This window comes from Penicillium rubens (assembly GCF_028828025.1).
Source record: "Penicillium rubens strain IBT 27055 chromosome Unknown utg000002l_segment0_segment0, whole genome shotgun sequence".
In the NCBI taxonomy this organism is placed as follows: domain Eukaryota; kingdom Fungi; phylum Ascomycota; class Eurotiomycetes; order Eurotiales; family Aspergillaceae; genus Penicillium; species Penicillium rubens.
The window spans coordinates 4,023,928-4,045,438 of NW_026890600.1; the positions used below are offsets into that span (position 1 = coordinate 4,023,928).

The window sequence follows — 21,511 nt, forward strand, 5'->3', positions numbered from 1 at the left end:
GGAGTTGAAGATCGGAATCAAAACGCCTGAGCTCCCGTTACAACGCAATCAAACCGTCAGACATACTTCAATCACTGCGTATCATGCATCGGACTTAGTACGACCTTCGGGGCGGACAGTCTCTTTGCCATGATCGTTGCCCTTTTCCGCACGAGCATTGTTAGAGGCCGTAGCTGATGCCTGCATAGCAGCCTGGGAATTGGCAGGTGTCGATTTTGAGTTTCTCGATGCAGCTTGAGCGGCAGCTGCAGCCGCGTTCTCTTTGAGACGTCTTATGCGCTCAGACCGGCCTTCTCCTGGGAGACTGCCCCAGACCGGTTCGATCGAATCGGCACGCCAGTTGTTGCGATTTCCACCGAGTGCGCTGCGCTTTGGGGAGAGGGGAGCGAATGTAGAGCCTCCCATGCCGGACTCACCCCACATGCGGACCCGTTGAAGCTTGCGCAGTTTGGCGAGACCGTAGACACAGACAATACCAGTCAGAGCAAAGCAGATCACGGAGACACCGCCGAATCCGAAGTCTGATTCTTCAATGAAATTCTTCAAGTTCATGCCGTAGAGAGCAGAGAACAATGTTCCTGTTGCGAGGCCGAGTGTTCCAATGCTGAATTTGAGATCCATGAGCATGAGCGAGTTGCGGTTGGCGTCGAGAATAGCCTTGACACTAAGTTGTGTTAGAGGTGCTTTCCGCATGTAACGAGCGATCAAACTTACACTTCTTCCGTATTGCGAATATTCGTCACCAAATTGCCACTGGCCTGAACAATCTCATCGCACACTTTGTGGTATGACTCCAGAAGCATTTCCACTTCTTGATGGTCATGCTCTTCTCGCTCTTTGCCGACCGACCTCTCAGTTAAGTACATTGCTGCCAAATCGTCATCGGCCTCCAGCAGATCGTCAATAGCGTCTCGTACCAGGCGAGCTTTCTGCTCAAATGTACCGAGCTTCTTGGAGTAGATCAGGAGGTGCCGGAGCTTATCTCGGTCGATGTCCTCCTCCAGTGCACGGAGAACCCGCACGACAGGATCTCTCACTCCGTTAAACTCCTCCTCCAGGCCACTCGTGACACTAATGAGAACGGCTTCCAGCGCGCGAAACTCGTACGACAGCGATTGACTAGGCTGAGCGGCACCTTGGGATTGTCTCTGGCGGAGCTTTCCTTCCAGATCGTATATGAACAGCGACTGCATGTATGAGTCTGTCGATCCGTAGGCGTCGAATACGAGTACCCGGTCCGCTTTAATGAGAACTCGCAGATGCAGGAGATTGATGAGAATTGCGCTAGGTCGCACCAGGATATGAGGGAGAGTTGACGAATCAATCTTGCGTAGATCTCGAGGAAGGAGACCATACTGTATCGTGATTCACCGGTTAGCAAACGTTGAACTCGAACTCGAGTCCTTTTTACCAACCTTGGCAATCAACTCCTGCTTTCGGAACTCTCCGTTCACGAGTGTGACGTCCCCATTGATATCAAACTCCGTGCACCGAATTCGCAGCTCATTTGACGCCTTGGCTGATAGGCTGCGGCCAATATTGAACATTCCCTCCGTCCCTTCATCCATAAGCCCGGGGCCAGCGGGACCTTGATGCTTGTAGTCGGAGGCCTTGTTCCGCTTGAGATCAAACAGCCGTCGGAGAAAAGGTCGGCTTTTGGTTGATGCATGACGGGACAATTTCAGCTGCGTAGGCGCCAAGGGCGAGGACACTGTTGCTCTAGTGGGGTTCGATTTTCCATAGTGGGTGTCGCACAGTGTTGTACCAAGCGCTACGGTGTTATGGGAAGCATTGAGACGCGTCCAGCTTGAGAGTTTCGGGGATGGTCCTGTCGAGAAGCTTTTGTCGCGACTAGCAAGACGCTTCGGATAAGCGCATGCTGATGGTGCGGTTAAGAACCCAGACTGTGATCGTAGGAAGCGCAATAAAGAGGCAGAAGGTGCAGACAGCCTCGGAGACAGCATGTCTCTGGATTATCGACCGAGCTGTATCGCAGGTTCTCCCGATCAGATCAGATACGCTTTTTTCCCGTTGCCCGGAACAATGTTGACCCGAGGACCAGAACTATACAAGCTTGGAACTGTTGTAGAACTATAAGAACACCGCTCGCTGTTTCTTAAATGCCTTGTACTGTGAGATTGGAATAGTGATTTTGTATTGGTACCGACTAATACTAATTGCCTAGGTCAAAGCACTTCCTTCTCGGCTCAGTGCCCAGTCAACCAGGTCATTACCCTTGTCCTCCATTATCTCCCTTTTGCATTCAATCACCCAGATCAAGTGTGTCCCAATCAGCTCATAATTATTGAACCACAGATCATCACAGGGGTTGTATTTGAAGTAACTTCGATATTCGGAATCCATGTTCTCCCATACGGTAACCCACTTACGAAAGCCCAGCCATAATGTCAAGATATCACTGAGGACAATTCTGAGATACTCGTGGTCTTTCTGAACTTTTGCAACAACAAGCTGAATGTCAAATAGAAAATGTCTAGCCTCAATGACGTCGCTTACCTCCTCAAGCCGTCGGTACCGGCTTAACAGCGTCTCCCAGCCACCCAAAAGCAGATACCCTAGCCGCTGTCGCTCGCTATCCAAGCAGCAGTCCAACCAATTCACCAGCACTTCACGAAGCTTTTCGTGCCCCTTTTCTTTAGCAAAACAACGATTACAGGACAAGCCATCAATGAAACTTCCGGTGATTTTAGTTTTGTCCCAGTTTTGGAGCTCCGAGGCAGAGTCGGCGGTAGGTGCCCAGTGATTGAAAGCCGCACCAAGGCGAAACGCACGCGATTCCTGCCAGTGCGAACATACTGGGCATCGCATCATATACATAGTCCAGAGGGAATCAAAAGCGTTGTTGCGATACACGCATTGAACAGGATGCATTCGCGGTTGGGCACACACTGTTATTAGGGCGGAAACACCTGGAAAGTATCGGTCCAAGGCACTGGCAAATGGCAGGCGTCGGCTCGGTACTATGGGACCTTGTCTGTGCCTCTCTGCACAGTAGACGAAAGCTCACCACGCCTGAAGCGGCATTCGTTGCACTTGCGCAAATGCCGCTTGAAGCCGCAACGTTCTCTCTCAATGAGGCGTGCTTCATGATCCAGAAGCACCTGCTCTTCCTCTTGTGTGATACTGCAGTATTCGTCCAGACTAAAGCCTTGAAATGTGATCATGCCGCTGTCTTGAAAGCTGGCCAATCTTGCGCCCCTATCGCGCACAGGGTGGTTCGGTCTTAATGTGTTGCACCTAGATGCGAGACCATATCGACGCCGTATTTTCCGGTCCTCATCCGTGGAATTAAATTGTTGTTTGTGTATACGGTACGGTCTGCGAAGTTTCCCATCTCGTGTTGACTCCCAGCTTGTGTAAGATTTCGCTGCCGGGGATCCTGGCAATGGCTTGCGGTACTGCAGCCGCATAATATAATGGTTGTCGAATGCTGTATGTGGGAGCATCTTGAGACAGGTGCTACAGGCCCAGCGCATATCATACCATTCTTTTGACGTGAAGTCAGGGACGAGGTGGTTGTCCTTCGATCGAAAGACGGGCGTGACCCCTCCGACTTCTTCTCGGCATTCAAGTTCAAGCAACCTCTCCAGTAAATGAGTTTGTTTTGGCTGAATCACTGTACGGAATTTGGAGTTCGTTTGGCTGATGGATATGAGCCCAAGAGGGTCCAAGAGACGGAAGACCGAGCACAGAATTTCAACGGGCAAAGACCCAAGAGATGGAGGATCAAGCTTCATCTCGGATTAAGAGCTGTATTTTTGAGGCGAAACTCGAAACCGGTGACTATGACAGAGGGACGGTCTTGGAGATAATGATGAAAGCTATGGATGCCCGGGGAGTTATGCCCAGCCCTGGGCTATTTATGGTGGCGATCCACGGGTGCAAGCTAAACTCCACTTGGGCATAAGCGTATGCATGTAGCCGGCATCGGACTAAGACAGATAATAAAAAAACCACATCTACTTCCTCGTGCTGAGACTATCTCTTGAATCCACTGAATCTACCATTGAAAGCTATATACAGAGTGCATTGCCCCTCTTTTGTTAACACTTGAAGCCAAACTTTTAGGCAAAATGCTGGACCAAGAAACAGAATGCTCGATGCTCGCAATAATGCGCAAAGGCCATTGGTATCTTGAAATACTTGAACAATCCCACCGAAAAGTAACTGTTCACCAATCGTCGTCGTTGTCTTTCTCATCATCTATCAACATGGTTAGAATATGGATCCGCGTTTAAGTGTTGGGATTGACATACCACTTCCGCTGACTCTCTGTTTTCGCTTGTTGAGAGCATCTTGCAATGCGCCGGCCAAACCACCTTGCGGGGCGCCTCCTGCATTGGGGCTTGTAGCTGAAGACTCATTAGCACCACCGGGTACCATCGCTTTACTTCGATCGTTCTTTTCCGTATCCTTGACCTTGCGCAAGCCTCCGCCCCCGGAGCCACCCGAAGCCCGGATGGACGCTAGCAGATCGTCACGCCCTCCGGAGGGTTTTGGCAAGGGTGGTGCAGCACCACCAGCGGGTGGAGGCGGAGGAGGAGCACCACCTCCAGGCGCTCCAGGTGGTGGAGGTGGCGGCGGTGGTCCACCTGGTGCCCGCGAAGCAGGCGCCGGAGGAGGGGGAGGGGGGGAATTGATGGGCCACCACGGCCCGGAGGTGGAGGGGGCGGGGGGCCACCTGGTGCTGCAGCGCCAGGCGGCGGAGGCGGCGGAGGGACGCTAGGAGAATACGTAGGTGCCGAGGGCGGGGCGGGGGGAGGCGATACTGGTCCTCTAGGTGGAGGTGGAGGAGGAGCTGCAGGAGAAGACGGTGCAGCTGGCACGGGTCGAGGCGCTGGTGGGGGTGGAAGTGGGGGTGAAACGGGACCTCTGGCGGGTGGAGGGGGTCCGGTTGTAGTGCTCATGGGCGGCACTTTGGGCGGCAGTTGAGGTGGTGCAGCTGGGCTCGCTGTGCGAGGCGGCGGAGGGGGAGGGCCACCTGGTGCAGGGCTACGGCTGGGGGGTGCCGGTGGCGCAGACACCTTGCGATCACCAGAGAAAGGCGGTGGTACTCCAAATCGAGATTGACTCGATTGAACATTGTGACTATCATCCATCGGTGTCTTTGGTGGTCGCGGGGGCGGCGGAGGCCCAGCATTGACGTTCGAAGTTGCGCGTGGACGCCGCGGGGGTACAGGGCCAGCAGGCTCAGCGAACTTGCCTGCATCTGGAAGTGGAGGTGGCGCATTGAATCTTCGCGCAGGCGGAGATGGCTCACGAGGGGGGAGGGAGACCGGTTCTTCTGGTGCTTCAGAACGTGTTTTCCGTGACGGAGGGGGCGGCGGCGGTCCCCGTCTGCTTGTTGAGCTGGAACCCGTGTCTTGAGGACTGATTGAGGTCACTTTCGGAGCTGGGGGTGCGGAGGGTGGCGGTGGAGGAGCTGCCTTCGGCTTATTCTGATCTTCAGCAGGAGCAGACTCGCCCGCCGCCGCCTGCTTCTGGTCAATCCAAGCTTTGATGAATTCAGAATTCTCGGCGATTTGGTCTTCGGTAATTCCCATCCCCTTGAGCTCATCAAGTAGTCCTTTCCAAGAGGGGTCACTCGTGTCAAACGGTAAATCTGGCTTAGCCGGTGGCGCGCTTGGGGACAGCGTCGGAGGTGGAGGAGCAACCTGTATTGAAGGCGCAGGTGCTGTCGGCGGTGGTGCACTTGGAGCTGGGCTCGAACGATGCAACAAGCTGCCAAACAAAGACCGTCCTACTTTCCCATTGGTAACGGGAGCAGGTCCCTGGCCTCGAGCAGATGCGAAAGGAGTCTTGCTGGTCTCTTTGCTGGCATGTTTCTCGCGCTCATGCACCTTTTTGATGAAGGTCTTGGCCTCCTTTTCGTCGACAAAGGACAGGCCGGCGGGACAGGCTTCGAGCTCGAATGTATGAAAGAAGGTTCGATCCTGGTTGTAAGCGAAGTTGTCATAGATCTCCTGATCCCAGATCACGCCCCTGCCAGCGGGCTTCATAGAACAATGCATTGTCAGCACTTCTACTCTTTTCTTCAACACCAGTATGGACCGCCTACCGAGACATCGACTATCTTAAGCCAAAAAGTCCTTCCAACAAGGTCATTGCAGAGGACAGCAGCCCCTTGAATTCCGGTATATGTCCATTTCTGTCCATCCGGGTAGGCGACGTAAAGTCGCGCGACAGCTACGGCGAGGATCTTGTTAGCGGGTTTGGGGACATTCCGCTTAACAGTTTCCTTGTCGGCGTCACTGAGTATGGAGGGCATGGTGAATCGAGGTGGTCCCCCACTGAATAGAAAGGGGAAAGGTGATAGTTCGAAGGGTGGTTACGTGGGTAGAGCACACATTGCAGCCGGGCGGGTATCTTCGAATGATGAAATAGCGCCCTCAACACACCGACTGATACGGCAGTGGCGGGCGGTCAGGTTTCTTTGTAATTGATTAGATTCGAAGGCCAGGGTGTGAGAGAGGAGCCGACCGGCGGTTGCCTTGAGTGTTGGAGAGGTTCGGAGGTGAGAAGGCGTAGGCGGGGCGCAATACACCGGAGTGACCTAGGCCTACCGCAGCACCGGCACGTGGTACTTGTCTTGTACTATTTAAGGTGTGGCTAACGGTCACTACATACTTATTTAGGATTCTTTTTGTTTGATACTTTGATGTGTCAGATCTCAAAACAGACATCCAGAAAATACAAATTGATAGAATATTGTTGACATGTTCATGAGTGACGAGGATTGTGGGCTGCAGTTTAATATGCCTATTTCAATGAATTTTTATATCATACTTAGAGACGAGCTCACTACAAATTTAGGTGATTGTGCGGTGTGTGACCATGCCCAGATGGCTTTCTATAAATACATATGTACATATGTAGGTGTAAAAATGTCAAGAAGACCTTAAGAGGATGGTTTTGACTACATGGTAATACTTTATGTAACTACCTATTTTGACCATGTATGGATGGAGATGGATGGATATACTTGTTGCGGTAGAATGCTATGTAGTATTTACCTTTCAAATAAAGAGCAGTTTGATTTCTGGTGCCTTTCAATTCTTCATATTACTACTATCTTGGTTACACCATGAATTTGAATTGAATCATTATATACTAGGTAGCTACAGCATGCCCCTAATTGTGTTCCTTACACCCACGGCACCGCTGTATCCAGTAAACATAACCAACAAATTATACCTATGTACTTGATTTCCTATGCTCTCTTTGGTTGCATTGCCACTAGGCTTGGGGAATTTGAGGAAGGTATCAATAAAGCGATCTACAATCAGCATCAAGAGATCACATAGGATAGGAAGTATAAGTGTGCGCAGGCATATAGAAAGAAAGGTAAGATGTTGTTCGGAGCGCAAATTTGATCAAATGAGGGTACGAGATGGCTGTCGTATCCATTCAGGATCTAAGAGACGATATTTTCCTTTGGTTCGACTTTCCGTAATGGAATGAAGTGTTTCTGGAGCCAACTAACGCCTATCCCACCACATGTCCATCTGCTTGGACTATGATTAACGGCCCAGTGTTTTCGAAGGCCATCAAACCATAGTAACATGAGGTTCGTCCCCTTGAAGACTATATATGGTATATGTGGCGAAAGAGCATGTTCACAGGCACCAATTGATCCAACCACAGGTCTCCAAGCACAATTTTCAGTTTGTAATCTGTTCTCGAAGAGCATGTGCTGAAAGCTATTGTGATTCAGCTCCGAACCCCTTTAATATTATGGGATACCCACTCAAAAATCGAGGAACCCGTCGATCGAGACACTCCGCGGGTACTTTCGCGATACGGTCAGTGACTGCTCGGCAAAATTTGCAGTATAAGGCTTGCTCAATGATGTTAAAGTATTACTTGCTCTTTTATAAATTTCCACAACATGACTAACAATCAGATTGATTCATCACTTTAACCTATTTTTTATGCACTGCCACCGATATTGTAATCTAAACACGGATCCTGGCGTGAGGCACGATCTTCAGGCACAGTGGGTATCGCACCGGACATAATCAAATTCGTGGGTTCGTCATAATCCACGACCGGGGAGGGTAGAGGAAAACAGTCAGGCGTGGTTTGGACTCTCTGGGTGACAGGTAAATTGAAATAATCGGTAGGAGAGTCGCCAGAGTTCTCCTCATTGATATGTTGATGAGGCGTGCTGGCACTTGGGAATCCCATGTACTTTCGCAGTAAAGGGAAAAACACGGTAATCAGAGCCTTGAATGAAGGAATACAGGCTATGAATATGGCAGTGCAGACCTCCACAGCTGACCAATTTAGTGCGTTTACGAGGTCCCCTGATGAAAAGCTGTTAGAAAAAGCTCTAAGACATAACGGACAGTATCAACAAACATGTGTAGTCGACTTGGAAGCGTTTCAAGTAAGTGGCTCGGATGATGCTGGTAGCACAAACTCTAGGAATGTGTAAGGTCAGTCTATGGCACAAAATTGAGATACAGAACTTGTAGCAGGGTAAGGCTTACAATAGACCAAGTCCAAAAAATAAGACAACACCCACCTTTACTCCACGCTTCATCTGAAGTTTCAGTAATTTTGGGATTGGCAGTGTGAAGATCGCAATATTTGTGACCAGCCTCGTGACGAAATGAATAATGTAGAAGACGTAAAGATCCAAACACCTCCCTTGCACTAAACCGGTGGCATCCACAAGCTTTCGGATTGGCGAGCATTGAAAAACAAATACGAACAGTTCTTCAATAAACTGCAATACCACAATGGTTATCAGAAACCAGTAAGGCCAGCCGACATGGGCCACTGCAAATAATCGTTTATAGAGTAGGCAAAATGAAACCTGGATCGCAGTCATCGCAATGAGATAGGAAATAGCAGTCACGACGACAAGCTATCGTGTTTATAAGCACTAATGAACGTTTCGAAGCTATTAACGGTTTCATACCTTCAAAAACATAGATATCGCAGGTATGTCTGCTTCAACTGCTTCGATGTGTTTGCCGTATCCATATCTAGTCACTGTTAGTGTGTCAGAGCGGGCTTGCAAGTGCGTGACGTGTGAGATGGGAGACGATACTCCACATAGGAGTAAAGCATAACACGAAGGCGAAAATCTATATGTACAATCAGCAAGACCAAAGAGGTCATCTATTTTGTAGAAAGATGACATACCCAACTTATAACGCAAAGGGCTTGAAAATTAATCGTTTCTTCAGCGCTGAAATTCAGATGTTTTTTTTATGGGCCACGTACCACCATCGGCGCCAATATTTCGAGGATGGCCCAGCATTAGAAGCTTAACAAAAACTCCAGCTGAGGCCAGCACTAGCATAATCGTGTTGCAGATTATCATGCTTGGCACCGTAGTTTCTTCCATTCGGCCTTCGTGCAAGCCAGCAGCTTGCAGGAACTGTAGGTAGGCTAAGACGTATTTTTGCGGCATAGTTGCATACTAAATGGCACCCTCGCAATCTTCTTGTATCTGTTGAGCAAGAGAAACATATTATCTGGCGTAGGACAGGTTGGCTATGGCACGAAGAGACAAAAGACAGGGCTGGAACTAGATGTCGCAGCCTCGAAAAAGGAATCAGATCAAATATCTCTTGTTTTTTTCTTTCGTTAACCACGGAACATGGGCAATCATACGAGGCAGTGCTGTTCATCTGGGGAGGACAGGCGAATGAGTCGCTTCGTTTCGCTTAGTCATCTCATCGTAACGCCTGCATGAATCCCTTCCAAGGTTTGTTGTATTGAGGTCAATCCAGCCCGTGTTAGAGTCCCATCATCAGTGGCGGATTATTCCTCTCAGGTAGTTCTAAGTTTAGCTAATTTGAACTTTTCAGGGATAAAATCCTTCACAATCAAAATATAGGTTGTTTTATTCTAATGTGTCAACTCCCATTTGGTATCTATGTAGTTATGTTGTATTGGATATTACTATAGTTGAATAGCATACCCGCTATCCATGGAGTTATAGCTCATGATACGTTCCAACATAAATTGTGTTGTCTATTCCCACGCACTAAGCGTTTATTAGACACTAATCCTAGCAGCTTAAGAGCCAGCCTAGACTGAAATCTACTTAGTAAGCCCTGATTCTGAGCGCCCTTATAAAAGTGGCGGCAGCTTAGATAGGAAAGCCTCACCTGGCAGGGGAGATCAAGGACGTATAGCTACCTAGGTGCGGAGTAGATACAAATGGATTGCATTTGCATTTGCAGCTTGTTTCTTCTCGAAGTGAACGTGTTTAGGCAACTATATCATGCTATTCGTTGCAATCCGACCACCGACGTCATCCCGCTCAAGATCTATAAAGCAGACATTCCACCAACCTTCAGGACCTGTCTCTTCAACTCACCATCAACGAATTACCAGATTTATTTGATCTATTACCAGTGAAAAAGAGCTACATTAGCTAGTGACAACCCAACAAGAAACTCTCCTATCTCTACAAAATGCCGGTCATCCCCGAGTCGTCGGACTTCCCATCTGCGCCCCAAAAGGGAGGAAACGAGGCCGAGAAGACACCCGGGCAACAACCCCAAAAAGCGACTGCAGCAGACTTCTTATCAAAGGGACCCCAGATTCCGGACAGTAAGTTGGCTACTAGATCTGCACAGGCCCGCGACTGACACTTTGTAGATATGCCTCCCAAGGCTTCGAAAGAGGAGCTCGAGGCACGCGCGAAGGAACTAAACAAGCCATCCAACTGAGAGAACATCGATCAACAATGCTTATCTATCTGTACTTAATTTAATACCAGTTTCTGCCATTCAAGGCAACTTGCCCTTGTATACCTATAGCGGGTTATGGCCCAAACTAGGTCCATCACCAACATACGGAAAGTACCTAGGTAGCCGCTTGATAGATATTAAACAAACAATACTGGAAATAGAATAAATACACCATTTGGGATTCAGCTCCTTTCTTAGGCTGCGTATTCTCCAACACCCATCCATTACGTCATACATCATAGCACACGTGATCGCGCGACATCTCGCCGACCGTACCCTTCACTGCTCAACGCGTTAGGAAGTGATCCCAATGCCTCCAGAACGGTCTAGTGTGCCGGTGAAGTTGTCCCTACCACTGGTAAGTACCCTATTACCCCGGCGCAGGCTTACCGCTAACCCTCAGTAAGCAATACCAGCAGGAGCTCTTTACCGAACTACGCGCCGAAGATGAGCTAGTCATCCTTGCACGAGGCCTCGGGCTTCTACACCTAATATCGAACCTCCTCCATTTTTATGATGCGGCGGGAAACAATCTGGTCCTGGTGGTGGGTGCAGACCAACGTGAGAATGAATGGATCGGAGAGGGTATGTGGATTGGTTTACATCCCAAGTCGGGCGCCGGTGTTGGAAGCTGATGGACTCTAAAAACCAGCATTGGCGGAGCATTACGCTACCAGCAAGTCCCCTCTTGCTAGGGGGTTAAAAGTGATCAATACCGAGAAAGCTACGGTGCCGTTGCGGTGGGTTTCTTGTTCTGCCATGTCGATTGCGACGTATTGACGAAATTCCCAGAGAGAGGATGTACGGCGAAGGGGGTATTCTGAGTGTGACATCCAGAATATTGGTTGTGGACTTATTATCGAGTATGCATGTCTAGTATAAGAGGCTCAAGACACTCGCTGATCTTTCTAGAACTTCTTGATCCCGAGAAAGTCACTGGGATGGTCATTTTGCATGCCGATAAGGTCTTGGCGACGTCCCTCGAAGCATTTATTGTCCGGGTATACCGGCAATCGAACAAGCGTGGCTTCTTGAAAGCATTCTCCGACTCTCCGGAGCCATTTACTACGGGCTTTTCCCCGTTGGCTAATATGCTGCGGAACCTTTTCCTACGCAAGGCCTCACTGTGGCCTAGGTTCCACGTTTCTGTTGCTGAGTCCCTAGAAGGAAACCGCAAGGCAGAAGTGATTGAATTGGAAGTTCCCATGAGCGACAAAATGAGGGAAATTCAAAATGCTGTTCTGGAATGTGTAGAGATCAGTATCACTGAGCTTAGGAAGAGCAACACCGGGTTGGATATGGAAGAGTGGACATTGGACAGTGCTTTGCACAGGAACTTTGATATGATTATCAGACGTCAACTTGACCCAATCTGGCACCGTGTGAGCTTTAGGACAAGACAAATCGTTAGCGACCTGACAGACCTACGAGCAATCCTTCAGTGTGTCTCCCATGTGTCTTTCCATTTATCTATACTGACAGTTCTGCAGTGCTTTACTCAGTTACGATGCGGTATCTTTTGTTAAGTACCTTGACACTATCGTGTCTGCGAACGCTCCGCCTCCCGGCTCCAGCAGGCATAGTTACTCACCGTGGCTTTTCCTTGATGCTGCCCACGTTCTTTTCCAGACGGCCAAATCGCGAGTCTACGAAGGCAAATTGAACAACGAATTGACCCGGCTTTCATCTTCGACTACATTTTCCTCTGAGTTGAACCCAGCTCTAGAGGAACTCCCAAAGTGGAGTGTCTTATCAGAGGTCCTTGCAGAAATCGAACACGACGCTTACCTCCATCCTGTGCGAATGGATCAATCGAATAGTACCATATTGATTATGTGTAGTGATCAACGAGTATGCCGCCAGCTTCGCGAGTACATTGGCACCATGCATGCCAAAATTGCTCAAGCGTCCGAATCCGAAGATGATGATCCGAGCGATGACAAGCCCTCTGCGGAGCTAATGATGCGCCGTCGGCTGCGAGAGTACCTCGATTGGAAGAGGTCTCTTTCAAATGTCAACAAAAATCTGTCCCAGTCAGGAGAGGACGACAGGTCTGGAAAACCTTCTGAGTCACCAGCCGCCCAGAGTGCGCATCAAGGAAGGCCTCCTCCAAACAAACGCCGTCGAGTACGTGGCGGCGGCGCAGTCACCTCGGCTGCAGGTCGTGTGCCAAGTAGCAGTGTCCAAACCGAAGTCGAATTGCCAGGTCAGGTCGTCGGCTTGCTAAGTGAGATTCAGCCCACTAAGGTGGAAGAAACGCAGAAAGAGGAGGTTATTCTCGATGAACTGGAGGATATGGAAGATTTCTACGAATTATATGATATGAACGATCTAGTCATGATACACCCCTACGACGGTGACATGGATGAGCATATACTCGAGGAAGTGCGCCCACGGTATATTATCATGTACGAACCCGATCCCGCATTCATTCGAAGGGTCGAGGTATATCGCAGTTCTCATTCAGGGCGAAACGTGAAGGTCTACTTCATGTATTATGGTGGCTCTGTTGAGGAACAACGGTATCTGAGTGCTGTCCGACGAGAGAAAGACTCATTCACAAAGCTGATCAAAGAGAAGGGGGTAAGCCACCCAGCTACAGCACTTCGAATTGCTAGCTAACTCGATTTTCAGAACATGGCAGTCACCTTGACGCACGACAAAAAGGCCGAAGACCCCCAGGAGCAATTCCTCCGGACAGTCAATACTCGTATTGCTGGAGGAGGACGACTGGCAGCTACAGCATCCCCTCCTCGGGTTGTAGTTGATGTCCGGGAGTTCCGAAGCGCCCTGCCATCTCTCTTACATGGGAACAACATGATTGTGATTCCCTGCCAGCTCACCGTGGGTGACTACATTCTCACTCCAGACATTTGTGTCGAAAGGAAATCGATCCGTGATCTCATAAGCTCTCTCAAGAATGGCCGCCTTTACAACCAGGCTGAGACCATGCTCCAGTATTACAAGAGCCCATTACTATTGATCGAGTTTGATCAAAACAAATCTTTCACTTTTGATGCGTTCGCCTCCGTTCCAACAGGGCCCACGTTTATGACAGACTACGGCTTCTCATCTTCCGGCACTGCAACCAGCACAAGCAGCAGCTCGCTTGCCAATCCGTCTAATCCAAAGTCCGCTCAGCATCTACTTGTGCTCCTCACTCTCGCCTTCCCACGCCTAAAGATAGTCTGGTCTTCATCCCCTTATCAGACAGCTGAGATTTTTGCTGAGCTCAAAAAGAACGCCCAGGAACCAGATCCACTCCGCGCAGTTCAGCTAGGTCTTGATATTGATATATCTAATTCGTCTGGCTCCGCCGACCTCATGGCTGCCGCTGGGATTGAGCACCGTACCTTCAATCTTCTTCCACAAGACATGTTGCGAGCTGTTCCAGGTGTTACACCCCAGGCTCTAGAGCGGCTGATCATCGAAACCGACAATATTAGTGATATTGCCAACATGGAGGTCGAGCAGCTGGATCCACTGGTTGGCAAAGAAGCTGCACGTAAGATAGTTGCTTTCTTCCAGAAAAGCGTATTTGATTAATAGAGAATTCAGCCTTGAGTCACTAGTGCATTCTTAATCAAATTATGACTTTGGTGCAATTTAAATAAAGTACCTAGGTACCAAAAATTGCTGTGTACGTCAACAAATGCGGTAATGTGTAACGAATACAACTACATGTGCATCAACAATTGATCCCATCACATCTCTTGTTTTTACCCAAATCCTCAGACAAATACAAATGAAAGCAGCAAACAACTGAGACATCTGCACATGCGGACTCTGAATCAATTTGAACTTGGCCTACACCGTACCCCGACCCCCATAAGACCTCCTTCCGCCTTGGCGACGATCGTGCAGATCAACTAAAAACAGAACAGCCCCCAGTCAACAGCCGAAGCAAGGACCCCTGAGAAAGAGTGGAGAAGCGAATGGGTCCCTTCGAGGTCAGAATTATTATGGCAGGCCCCTGACGTCTCCAACTTATCACCATGCATCTCAAGACTGTGTTGACTCCGGTCGCTTTGGCGGCTGTTGTTGGTGCTGCCGGGAGTATACGCGATGTTGAGCCATGTGCTCAGGTTAGCAAATTGGTGGAAGATGCCAATAAAGACCAGAGTATGTCATGGGCTTAGAATCGTCAGTTGTTTGATGGCTAACTGTGGCAGCAAATGCCATTGTGCCTCATGAGATGGCACATCAGTGTCTGTCATCTATGCCCTTTGACTCGGACCGTGCCCTTGATTTCCTGATTCAGGTTCGTAAGATTCTCGAGTTCCAGTCAACTATCGATATTTTGAAGGGTAAGTGATACCGATTTGAACGAGAACTTTTTAACCTGTCTAACTTATATCGTTAGATCCGCCTACTGGGTATACAATGCCCTCCACGGATATCATGAAGGGAATCGATACGATAATGGGCAAGGCCAAGAGCAACAGCTATACCAGCCAATTTGAGATGGACTTGGAAATTAACCGCCTCATCAAAACAGCCCATGATGGTCACTTGGCCTTCCAGCTATGCTCGCAGTCAATCTTCACATATCAGATCGATATGCCCCTGGTGTCAATCTCAACAGACGGGCTCGCGCTTCCTCAAGTGTACGCTCTAGGTATGCTTGGCTCGATATCTGTATCAAAACCTCAAACTAACATGCCAGGTGATGCAAAACTGCAGAAGGTCGACCCAGACGCCGTCTCGCCTCTGGTGTCCATCAACGGCACTAACGTGGCCACATACCTTGAATCATATTCCAGTGATCAGAACCTCCAGGATCGTGATGCACAGTGGGTATCCTTCTGTAACTACAGTATTGAATCACACTAACTGTCACAGATACAATCGAGTATTCCCTGCGCCAGCCCGCAGTGTCACGAACACTCCTACTGGTGTGAATGGAATCTGGGCTTCCATTGGAGACTGGACTGATGGCGCTCAGCTGTCCCTCAAGTTTGGCAATGGCACCGAGAAGACTATCCAGAAAACGGCTACACCGAGCGAAAAGTTCTTTTCTTATGGAAACGGCACGCGCCTCTACGAAATAGCGTGCCTTCCTCGAGACTTGTCTACAGCTTCGAGCAGCCTATCTGGCGCTGAAGAAGCCTCCTCTGAGATAGAGGGGCTTCCCAGCACTACCTGGCGCAGCTCGGCTAATTCGATTGCTGGATATTACTCCAAATTATCAGGGCTAGAGGACACAGCAATCATCTTTCTGCCCACGTTCTCATCCAGCGCATCAGAGGTCTCTAAGATTGCGGTCGACTTCTTGCAAAACAGCACCGAATCTGGAAAGAAGAACGTCTTGATTGACCTGTCATCCAACCCCGGTGGATACATGTCTATTGGCATCGACCTGTCTCGTATTTTCTTCCCCAACGCTGCCCCATACACAGCCACGCGGTTCCGAGCACACGATGCAGCCGAATACCTCACTAAGGCATACTCGCGTGACGGCAGCACGGACACAAGCAATGTCTTTGCATATCGGCAGATGGTTCGGCCCGACCAGAGAACCGGCTTCAGCTCGTGGGAAGATCTCTATGGGCCACATGAAATCCTTGGGAGCTCTGCTTCTAGCCTCCTAGCCAACTTCAACTACACCTCCACCTCATCAAAAAACTTCCCCATCAACGGCTACGGCCCAGTTCCGTTGAACCCAAGCAAATCACCCTTCCCGGCAGATAACATCGCTATTGTACGTGTTTGTCCCAGGAAAGAATACAGAAAAGAGAAAAGCAAACTAACACAGGTTCCAATTACAGATCACAGACGGCGACTGTGTCTCAACTTGCGCGTTCTTCGTCAAGCTGATGAAACGCCAGGGTGTCCGCACTATCACCTTCGGCGGCCGTCCACGAAAGGCACCCATGCAGGGCGTTGGTGGCGTTAAGGGCGGCCAGTCACTCGGGATCAACTACATCAATGGGTATATCGAGCAAGCGAACGGTCTGATCAGAGACTCGACCAACACTGGAGCGCCACTACTGACATCTGCCGAGTGGAAGGCATTTAATGAGTCCAGCCCGAGCACAACAGCGTCGCTTCAGTGGAGTGGCAACCTGAATTTGCGGAATGAGTATGACCCGGAGGATGACCAAACACCGCTACAGTTTGTTTATGAAGCTGCTGAATGTCGCCTGTTCTATACGCTGGATAATTATTTGGAAAGGGAGACCGTTTGGCAGGCTGCGGCGAAGGCTATGTTTGGAGGTGGGCAGTGTGTAGAGGGATCGACTAAGGGGAAGGGTAGTTTGGATTCTTGATCTGATTGATATTTCAGCAGAAAGACATGGATACATAGAATACATGTACATAGTAATTAGATTGAAATTGTACGTGAACACATCCAAGATATACCTGACTTGTACACAACATCATGGGCTGGAATTGCGCAGGTGGCTGGAGCTTGGTTACGAGATATTCACTTCCCAAGGTTCATTTGTCTGATTACTGTTTTGAATTGGTCTACAAAAGAAGGTATGTCTTCTAAAAATGATATTTTCAATTCTCGTGGCCCATTTCATGACTCTATCATAAAAGAACGGAAAGAAAAGCAAGTCGAGGCTGAGCAGAGTAAACACACCGCATGCAATGCAATGCAATGCAGGAAAACAAGCACACAGGTTCATGATGTGTGCATAGCAATCATTTTAGTCTCTGTCATGATCCCAAGATATTTGCAAAAAGGACGAAAATGGTATCGAGGATCGATCCACCTTGGAGAATCCAAAATCGCCAATGGACAAACACCGAGGGTCCTCTGTTCGATGGCTTTAGGCCCGTAAAAGTTGTCGCAGTAGCGCCAGAATGGAGGGGTGTCCCTATCCTCATGCAAGCCGAGGTGAGGAGCAGCGTCGTATGCTGGGGAGGTGAGTGATGCTCTTGGTCCCATTCAAACGGATGTACAGAGGGAATCGGATGTCGAAATTGCCTCGCGTGGCAAGTAGTCAAAGGCAGTTTCGGAGCATGAGCGACGGCACTGTGCCAAAGGCGGCGAGTAGGAGGAGAGGGATTTGGCGAACATGGAGAATACTGAGAGGGGATGTATCCACGGTATTCTTGCAGGGCAGAGCATCGAACTCTGGGAGTAGCAGGGGATGAGCTTAGAGCTCGTCGACATCGATATCCTTCTCGTCTTCGCTTTCGCGATCCTCGTCGAATTCGACGTTGTCGTCCAAGCCTTCACCGCCATAGGTATCGGTCTCGTTGATCTTAGCGTGCTCGGGCAGCTCGCCGTAGGCCTTCAGAGAACGGGCCTCGTCGGCGGTGTACTTCATGATAACATCACCTTTCTCGTCCTGGTAGTCACGGAGCGAGAGGAGAATGATATCACCCTGGTTGATCCAGACCTTCTTGCGGAGCTTGCCACGGATGTGGGCAAGACGCTTCTCGCCGTCGAAGCAGAGTGCCTCTAGACGACCGTTGCCCAGCATCTTCACGACCTGAGCGTACTCCTGGCCCTCCTCCTTGAAGACAAGTTCACGCTTCTCATTGTCGTTCTCGTTCTTGCCGCGACGACGGTTCTTACCGCCCTATATTTGATTGTTAGAATATGTCCCATAAAGTAATGTTGCTTTCGAAAAATAAAAAGATAAAAACTTCTCCCACGAGTCCAAAAAGTCACCAGCTCGAGGGGTAGGTGGCTACCCTTGAGCGGACGACGGTGGATGTGGCGAAGAAATTATCACCAGGAGGGGGGATATTTTGCAAGCTTACCTTTCCCTTGTTCTTGGGCATGACGGTTGTCGTGACCTTTTCACCTAGGTCAAGTCTCTCTGGTGTAGATTTTTTCCTTAGATCAACGAAGATCTGAAGAGGCCTAATCGAAAGTTGATTAGGGAAGTGAGAGTTGAAGAAAGAAGGAGGTGGGGTTTCTGCGCACTGGTATTCAAATCTTGCTTATTATGTAATCAGGCACTCGCTGCCCAGTGGCGTCACAGCGTTTCGCCCCCGCTTACGGCATATTTCTGCCTTGATGCCTGGTTTCGGGGTAAAATTTGACCGCCTGATTTGATTGGCAGAAAAAGATGAGGCGAGAAAGAAACAATCCATGGATGTCAAGTTTGGAAGTTTGCAAGGGCATTTCTGAGGAAAAGTCTGAGGCTTTGCGATACAAGGTATTGTCAGGTCTGACAAGAGCCTGAGGATCCGTTTCAATTACAGCTGTCTTGCCCTCTGTGCGGCGTGTCCTAACAAATAAGCAACGCGACTGCTTTATCGACGCAATCTCCAAAGATTCAGCGCCTCCCGAGTACATTCACAATAATCCGTTATACTATCCTTGCTGGCTCGATGATATCTCTTTGGATATATATTGCGAACCTCCAATTGCCCCTTTGAGGTGTCCGTAAACCTTCGCCAGTTCCGGCTCTGTTTACTAAACATCGTGGTGTCCAACCCGACATGATATCAATGTCCTACGACCCTCCTTATAATTCACAGCCCAAACCAGCATACCCTTACGACCACCGATAGACCTCTTTTACCATGGCAGTGAAATTTACCACGTCTACAAAAAGCTTGGTGCTTCGGTATTGGCCGAAATGCAACACCCCTCCAGTTGCCGCCCGCTATTTGAATTCTCCTACCCATCCGCTCCGGCCCAAAATTGTCGATCTCTGTGGACATCGTGAAAGAAATACATTATGGTGGCGGGTTTCGGTGACACAGCTCCAGCAAAGCAAGCGGGTGGTTCGCTCCTGGTGCGCGCGCAGAGTGCGAATTGCTGTTGAGCAGGCTTTGAGGCAGCAAGGATTGGATAAGCTGGGGAAACCGCTCGTTTCTGAGTCCCCTTCGCGGAGCAAAAAATTATCAGGAACCATGGACATCTACATTCAGCCGCCATGTGTGACACAGGACTTCGAGGTAGTCCAGAAGGATGTACATCATTTAATATCCTTGCTTCTGGATCATGAATCAGCACGGAAATGACCTATTGTCGATGAGCCACACTCGAAATGGCGAATCGCGGACAAGTCACAAACATCATGCGACCCCGCGAGATTCAATGTATATTAGCATTACCAGAACACCTTGTATAATACATGTAGCAGTCGACTGGTGGACTGTTGCTGTACATTATCTGGGAGACCTTGCGATTATGGCGTTTAGAGGAAATTGGTTTGCATCTGAGATTCAAATTATATCAACTTTTGTTCCTTCTGTTCATTATACCCTCCAGTTTTGGAAATGATTTATTGTTGGCTCTGGGCTGCAGAAGTAAATATAGAAGCCCGAGTATCTTAGCTTCCCGGTATCTCGCTAAATGCCGATCTGGCGGAATCAACGACCCGAAGGTCTAGGCTAAAGACTCACTTGACAACCACCACCACTTACCCTAAACTTCCCCCTCTTTCATCCTCGCTATGTTAGTTTCCTTGACAGTTGGCAAGGTAGACGCGGGTGTTGCCGTGCTCCTCACCCAAGACAATCGACTCGTAAGCTCAAACCCCTGGTCGCCTGCTCCCTACTCCCCAGACATCGACGACTTGAATTTCTGCAGAACATCAATAGCAAACAAGTACGCTTTACTGACAATTTTCCGCGCAGATTGAATTCCCCTCAGTCCTCCTTCCGAACAACATTAGCTCAGGCAGCATTGTCGATATCACCGTTTCGCGCAACCATGCCGCCGAAGCAGCGAGCGCATCTGCCTTCCAATCCCTCCAGAAGCGGATTTTAAATACCTACGGTGTCAAGGCCCCGTCGCCACCCGTTCTGCGCCTGCGAAATGCAACCCAGACGTCGCTCGTTCTCGAGTGGGACCCAATCGACCTAGCCACTGCATCCCTGAAATCGCTATCCCTCTACCGCAATGGCTCGAAGGCCGGCTCCATACCACGCCCGCTCGAGACTCGCAGCACAAAAATCAGCGGTCTGGCCATTCACTCCGAGTACTCATTCCATCTGGTTCTGCGGACTACGGCAGGCACCTACCAGTCGGAGAAGCTGACGTGTCGCACACACAAGATGACCGATCTGTCTGGTATCACCGTCACAACGGGCATTCTCGATCCACAGCAGAAAGAGGCTCTCGGTGCTGCATTGGATCGCATTGGAGGCAAGATGATCGACTCGGTCCGTATCGATACTACTCACTTCGTCTGCACGGAAGGACGGGGTGCGCAGTGGGAGAAGGCTGTGGAGATGAACATCCCTGTCGTGGTGCCGGAGTGGGTGGATGCTTGCGAGACAGAGGGGACCATTGCCGGTGTGCGTGGCTACTATCTCAACGCAGACCCCAAGGCACGTCAACTCGGCGTGATCCACGGCTCGTCCCATCAGCGTACTACTTCTACTCTTTCAACCGCGACAAGCGCCAACCAGGGAAGGCTCAGCACTCAGCCCCAACGGAGCCCTGCGCAAGAACAGGTGCCCGAGGAGCCTCCTCTGACTCCATTCCCTGGGGGAGAGACGAGTAGCCAACCCCAGACCCAGACCCAGACACAAGAGGTTGGATCACAAGATGGGTCAGATGACCACCCACCCCCTCCGCCCCCGCCCAAAGATGAAGCCGAAGATACAAATGAGCCTGTGCAGAACGGTGAGGCAGAAGCGGCACCTTCTCCGGAGGCGAAGAACGAGGAGCCTGAAGCCGAAGCTGCAGAGGAGAGCAATGGAGATACAGAGAAAGAGCAAACCCTTCCACAGAACAGGCCCGAGGATGACTCCGAGTCGACAACCATCGGAGGCCCAAAGGGCAAAGGCAAAGAGGGTGAGGGTGACTTCAACGAAGTGCCTCTCTGAATGGCCCTCTGATAACATATTCT

The 21,511-nt window shown here is 49.7% G+C and overlaps 9 protein-coding genes across 9 annotated transcripts; 4 read left to right on the plus strand and 5 right to left on the minus strand.

Moving 5' to 3' along the window:
- Positions 1-81: 81 nt before the first annotated feature.
- Positions 82-1,964, minus strand: N7525_003999 (CorA family magnesium transporter; the record flags this gene model as incomplete). The annotated part of the gene is made up of 3 exons (XM_002566238.1): positions 82-664; positions 715-1,355; positions 1,416-1,964. The coding sequence occupies 3 exons, from the start codon at positions 1,962-1,964 to the stop codon at positions 82-84; spliced, it is 1,773 nt and encodes a 590-aa protein (XP_002566284.1).
- A 1,017-nt stretch (positions 1,965-2,981) lies between these two features.
- On the minus strand, positions 2,982-3,467 carry N7525_004000 (uncharacterized protein; the record flags this gene model as incomplete). Its single annotated transcript, XM_002566237.2, has 1 exon — positions 2,982-3,467. The coding sequence occupies one exon, from the start codon at positions 3,465-3,467 to the stop codon at positions 2,982-2,984; it is 486 nt and encodes a 161-aa protein (XP_002566283.2).
- A 725-nt stretch (positions 3,468-4,192) lies between these two features.
- Positions 4,193-6,289, minus strand: N7525_004001 (WASP family protein; the record flags this gene model as incomplete). Its single annotated transcript, XM_061212885.1, has 4 exons — positions 4,193-4,224; positions 4,278-4,613; positions 4,670-6,014; positions 6,080-6,289. The coding sequence occupies 4 exons, from the start codon at positions 6,287-6,289 to the stop codon at positions 4,193-4,195; spliced, it is 1,923 nt and encodes a 640-aa protein (XP_061069906.1).
- Positions 6,290-7,950: 1,661 nt separating this feature from the next.
- N7525_004002 (uncharacterized protein) lies at positions 7,951-9,445 on the minus strand (the record flags this gene model as incomplete). The annotated part of the gene is made up of 5 exons (XM_061212886.1): positions 7,951-8,327; positions 8,383-8,444; positions 8,514-8,893; positions 8,948-9,021; positions 9,256-9,445. The coding sequence occupies 5 exons, from the start codon at positions 9,443-9,445 to the stop codon at positions 7,951-7,953; spliced, it is 1,083 nt and encodes a 360-aa protein (XP_061069907.1).
- A 1,012-nt stretch (positions 9,446-10,457) lies between these two features.
- N7525_004003 (uncharacterized protein) lies at positions 10,458-10,715 on the plus strand (the record flags this gene model as incomplete). The annotated part of the gene is made up of 2 exons (XM_002566234.1): positions 10,458-10,596; positions 10,645-10,715. The coding sequence occupies 2 exons, from the start codon at positions 10,458-10,460 to the stop codon at positions 10,713-10,715; spliced, it is 210 nt and encodes a 69-aa protein (XP_002566280.1).
- Positions 10,716-11,046: 331 nt separating this feature from the next.
- N7525_004004 (ssDNA endodeoxyribonuclease RAD1) lies at positions 11,047-14,282 on the plus strand (the record flags this gene model as incomplete). Its single annotated transcript, XM_002566233.1, has 7 exons — positions 11,047-11,094; positions 11,144-11,321; positions 11,389-11,476; positions 11,529-11,599; positions 11,649-12,177; positions 12,227-13,319; positions 13,371-14,282. 7 exons carry the CDS (start codon positions 11,047-11,049, stop codon positions 14,280-14,282), a joined length of 2,919 nt encoding a protein of 972 aa, XP_002566279.1.
- Positions 14,283-14,731: 449 nt separating this feature from the next.
- Positions 14,732-17,005, plus strand: N7525_004005 (uncharacterized protein; the record flags this gene model as incomplete). The annotated part of the gene is made up of 6 exons (XM_061212887.1): positions 14,732-14,858; positions 14,909-15,043; positions 15,100-15,354; positions 15,403-15,529; positions 15,579-16,437; positions 16,505-17,005. The coding sequence occupies 6 exons, from the start codon at positions 14,732-14,734 to the stop codon at positions 17,003-17,005; spliced, it is 2,004 nt and encodes a 667-aa protein (XP_061069908.1).
- An 840-nt stretch (positions 17,006-17,845) lies between these two features.
- On the minus strand, positions 17,846-18,479 carry N7525_004006 (translation initiation complex factor eIF1A; the record flags this gene model as incomplete). The annotated part of the gene is made up of 2 exons (XM_002566231.1): positions 17,846-18,274; positions 18,459-18,479. The coding sequence occupies 2 exons, from the start codon at positions 18,477-18,479 to the stop codon at positions 17,846-17,848; spliced, it is 450 nt and encodes a 149-aa protein (XP_002566277.1).
- A 1,628-nt stretch (positions 18,480-20,107) lies between these two features.
- Positions 20,108-21,488, plus strand: N7525_004007 (putative chitin biosynthesis protein (Chs5); the record flags this gene model as incomplete). Its single annotated transcript, XM_002566229.1, has 2 exons — positions 20,108-20,179; positions 20,292-21,488. 2 exons carry the CDS (start codon positions 20,108-20,110, stop codon positions 21,486-21,488), a joined length of 1,269 nt encoding a protein of 422 aa, XP_002566275.1.
- Between the last annotated feature and the right edge of the window lie 23 nt (positions 21,489-21,511).